Raw genomic sequence first — 4,177 nt, 5'->3', positions numbered from 1 at the left:
ATATATATTATTGATATATTAAACTATTTGTTTTTGCCTACGGCATCAAAATACCTTGGCACGGCTGTGATAAGAGACCACCGATAATCTTGTCCTTAATGCCAATAACAAAAAAAAAAGTAAGAAGAAGTTGTATAGGACGTGCCAGGACTAAAAACATAAAAGGAAACCATATTGATCCCATGAACAATGTTCTTTCGATTTTATCTTTTTAGTGGTCGCATGTTCTTTGTTTTTGTTTGGGTTTAAAGTGTTGGCATGTTCGTTCATGCGTGTCCTCATCAACAAGCTCTTTGACCTTACGTTTCTTTAATCTTTTACTACTTTATATTATTCCTCGTAGTTTTCTATATCTTTCTTTATTTGATTCCTCCTCACCCTCCTTTTTAATGTGCATGTTTCTACCTAGTGGCATTCCTTTTGATTTGATTATGTCCTTAATATATAATCAATCAAACTAATCATTTCAGCTGGTAATCTCTCGTTGTTTTAAACATGCATCCAGTAAACTTTCTAGTGATTTGTTACTATATTCTGATGAGCTGAGTATACAGTATATTAGTATCAATCAGCGACTGTTCATCATACGCGTTGTTGCATGAAAATGCTAATACACAGTTTGTTATTCGTTGCTAGTGGCAACATAAATTACCATCAATAATATAAGATCCTTGTCACTCTGATTACTGATTACGATAGCAACTAGTTAACAGCAATAAGAACAACAATAAATAATTCTTGTCTACACCGTACCTATTGCCAAAAATTCGAGTTAAATATGAATTTAGACCCATATCAATAAATACACGCTTCTATATGATTATAAAGATTGACACATTTATTATTTAATTACTCCAAATATTTCAATAAGGGCATATTATATACATGTACGTGGATATGAAGTTGTGTAGTATCTCTATCACAATCAAAGAAGCTGGCTTTGAGAGGACACATTCGTCAATCCCAAGAGGTTGCATTTTTCTCGTGGGGCCTTTGTCAATCCAATTATTTTGTGATATTGGACAACAATAATATTTACTTTTGTTTAAAGAAAATACCATAATGTTCATGTAAAAAAAAATTAAAAACCTTTTCAAACTCGGACGTAATATTCAAAAAGAATCATCAATGTTAATCTCGTTGTATATATCATATACTATACGAATATCGAACGTAAACTAGAGAAAATTCAAAAGGTGTAACAATTGGAAAATTGATAATAATCCCTAGAAAGTAACCAAAAAGAAATGCTTTAATTTAGCTCTTTGTCTTTTCTTTGTTCCCGATGGCAATACAAAGTAATTCAAGAGCAACAAAATAAAGGAAGTAATAAGATTCCAGTTTTGCCCTTTTATATAGTGTGATGGTGGGCTCCTGAGAATCCCAGATCGTAAGATTTCTGCAACGACGACGACGAGTCGTGATCATGATGAGATTCGGTATCGTACGCCGACACAGGAAACGCCACGCCACCAGCGTACCCCAGCATATCACCGGGTCTCACGCTAACGTGCACCCCGTGACCCGTGAGTCCAAGAAAGTCTCTGGTCAAACGGTCAGCTTTCTGCCACGTGGACGCTAGCTGGTCGTACTCAGACGACGTCATCATGACCTGGTCAACACCAACACCAAGAAGCTCGTTGACGTTCGTCAGATGTCGGTGATGATGACCGACCAACCGAGTCTGCCCTACTCCGCCGATAGCTGAGGAGCTGAGAGCCGTTGCTTTTTGGAGGAGAGCCGTCGCGGAGAGAGCTGCCGTTGAGGAAAGAGCGGCGGTGGAGTGTGATGGTTCAACGCAAAGAGGTGACGTGAAGAGCAAGGGAGAAGATTTATTGACCATAAAGTGATGATGGTCTTGGAGGTTTGGGCTAGGGTTTGTGAGATTGGAGGAAGACGTTGAGATGATTCTTGCACTTTCTTCTGCTAATGCATCACAAAACGCTCTATGCGTTATAAAACTGTCTTTCCTGCTTATCATATCACATACAACAACAACAAATGATTAGATATGTTTATCAAAAAAAGATTAAAAACCAAAAAAAATTATCAAAAAAAAAAAAGAATTCACGTATGTAAATGTACGTACGATCTTTGATAATGCAAGAAGCAAAGTAATTTTAAACTGGACCACGGCACACAGGGAGAAGAAATTTCAAAATTCTAAGAAAAGCCTTTGAAGTGTAATAATTAATTATGGACCAATCTAAATTACACATATCAAATCAAATCATAGATTACAAAATATTTTTTTCAAAACACAAATAATCATTGAAAAAATCAAGATTCTTTTTCAGCATTGTGATGATGAATGAGAAGATTCACCTGCAGGCTTCTTTAATTTATCTCTTTCAGATTTCAATAATGCAACACAAATTTTACATACAAATATATACAATAATAAGAAACAAAAAAAAAGTCATTTTTTTAGTTGGAATAGCTAGGATTCATTTACTTATACTATCTCAGAAATACATAAACATTAGCTCTAAAATACATATACTCGCATTAATTGGCCAACATGTATACACTTCATCTCTTACTTAATCCATGAATTTTGCCACTGCATTTAATTGCACTCAAACTATATAGTCCATGGACAGACACTAGCAGATTTGTCAAAGAACATAACCAAAAGAAGACAACTGAAATCAGTCACACGAAAGCATTAAATTCATCTAAATTTATACAAACCGCGAAAATTTATCGATTCACATGTGTCACATGGACTCCTATCTCTATATAGATAGACAATAATCTAGATTTGTCACAGAAACATCAGTAAAATATATCAAGAAAACAGTAACAAGGAACAAAAAAAGATCTTCACATAAGAGAACAAAAAAAGATCTTCACATAAGAGAACAAAAATAAATAAATCAAAATATTTACCAAGGATAAAAAAGAAAATGAAAAAAGCTTACCTCGAGAAAAGAGTGCCGCAGTCACATCTATACTCTCTTGTACCACAGATCTTAGTGTGAGCTTTCCAATCAGATTGAACGGCATAGAACTTTGAACACTTTTCACATTTCCATTTCTTTTCTCCATGTTTCCTGCAAAAGTGCTTCTTGATCCCTGTGAGATCACCAAGAGCCCTAGATGGATGATGATGAGCACATTTTGTCTCTGGGCACACATAGACTTTCTTCTTTTGTTGTTCTTTGCTGCTCTTCTGCTTCAGCTTCCATGGAAGATTGTGGCCTCTCCTGTGAAGCTGTAGATTCTGATCTCTTTGAAACCCTTTGTTGCATATCTCACAAACGAATCTGTTTGTTGCAAGAAGTGTCTTTGGTGACAGTGCGATTACCTCTGCATCTGGATCTGCCAAAAGAAACAAGTCAAACACATTCATGGTCAAAAAAAAAGAAAAGATGATTTTGTTACAAACCCTAGCTAATTATATAAAAAAGGAAGACTTTTTACAAAACCCATTTGAAAAGGAAGTTCCCAGATTCTGCTAGCTAGTACTCAAAAATCCATATGAAAAAGTTAAGGTTCCAAGATTCTACCAGGAATAGTTTCCGGATTCAAATGGTTTTCAAGAATCCAAATGAAATAAAGTAAAAAGATTGTATTTTAATAATTACCAGGATTTCCAGGAAGGCCTCTTCTTTTCTTATTCTTGTGAGTCTCTGTGTGTGTACAAAGACTGGAAGTTACATTGTTGAAGCCACTGAAACCTTGGATAGTACTGAGAGTGTTACCAGAAGAAGCACTTGCTTCAGTAGACAAAGAGGTTAGTTTATAGGACAAGGAATGAGATGAAAACATGTCCATGGTTGGAAGAAGAAAACTCCAACCAAAGAAAAAACAAAAGTTGGAAGAAAACTATAAAAAGATCCAAACTTTGGTTTATTCTGATCTCTCAAAATAAGATGCAAGTACCTAGAGAGTAAGATGTGTCTATACAGAAAGACATCATTCTTTGGCTATATATGCAAGAAAACATAAAAATGCAATATTTTTAGTTTTCTTGAGTGTGTATGCACATGTATATTGTATGGTCTCAAAAGCAAAGAGGACGACCATGATGGATTATTCTCCAATGTCACTATCGTATACATATATGTGTGCGCTCACAATAAATGCAAAGACTGTTTGATTCCCATTTTTGTATTAGTTTTTCTATCTATGTGCAGATAAATACTACAGAGGAGAGAGTGTATGTTTGAAA

At 35.1% G+C, this 4,177-nt stretch overlaps 1 protein-coding gene across 1 annotated transcript; it reads right to left on the bottom strand.

Moving 5' to 3' along the window:
- LOC104707824 (protein indeterminate-domain 12-like) lies at window positions 1,186-4,032 on the bottom strand. Its single transcript, XM_010424256.2, has 3 exons — window positions 3,591-4,032; window positions 2,925-3,324; window positions 1,186-1,970 (listed from the first exon to the last, which is right to left on the bottom strand). The coding sequence occupies exons 1-3, from the start codon at window positions 3,778-3,780 to the stop codon at window positions 1,352-1,354; spliced, it is 1,209 nt and encodes a 402-aa protein (XP_010422558.1). The 5' UTR covers window positions 3,781-4,032; the 3' UTR covers window positions 1,186-1,351.

The sequence above is a fragment of the Camelina sativa genome, chromosome 8 (assembly GCF_000633955.1).
Source record: "Camelina sativa cultivar DH55 chromosome 8, Cs, whole genome shotgun sequence".
In the NCBI taxonomy this organism is placed as follows: Eukaryota; Viridiplantae; Streptophyta; class Magnoliopsida; order Brassicales; family Brassicaceae; genus Camelina; species Camelina sativa.
This window is presented reverse-complemented; position numbering and strand designations above follow the sequence as displayed.

Excerpts from the sequence above, each read along its gene's own strand:
- LOC104707824 (XM_010424256.2), bottom strand. The coding sequence starts at position 3,780 with ATGGACATGTTTTCATCTCATTCCTTGTCCTATAAACTAACCTCTTTG. Across the intron at positions 3,325-3,590 it reads AGGCCTTCCTGGAAATCCTG|ATCCAGATGCAGAGGTAATC; the intron begins GTAATTATTAAA and ends TTCTTTTGGCAG. Across the intron at positions 1,971-2,924 it reads TGCGGCACTCTTTTCTCGAG|GAAAGACAGTTTTATAACGC; the intron begins GTAAGCTTTTTT and ends TATGATAAGCAG.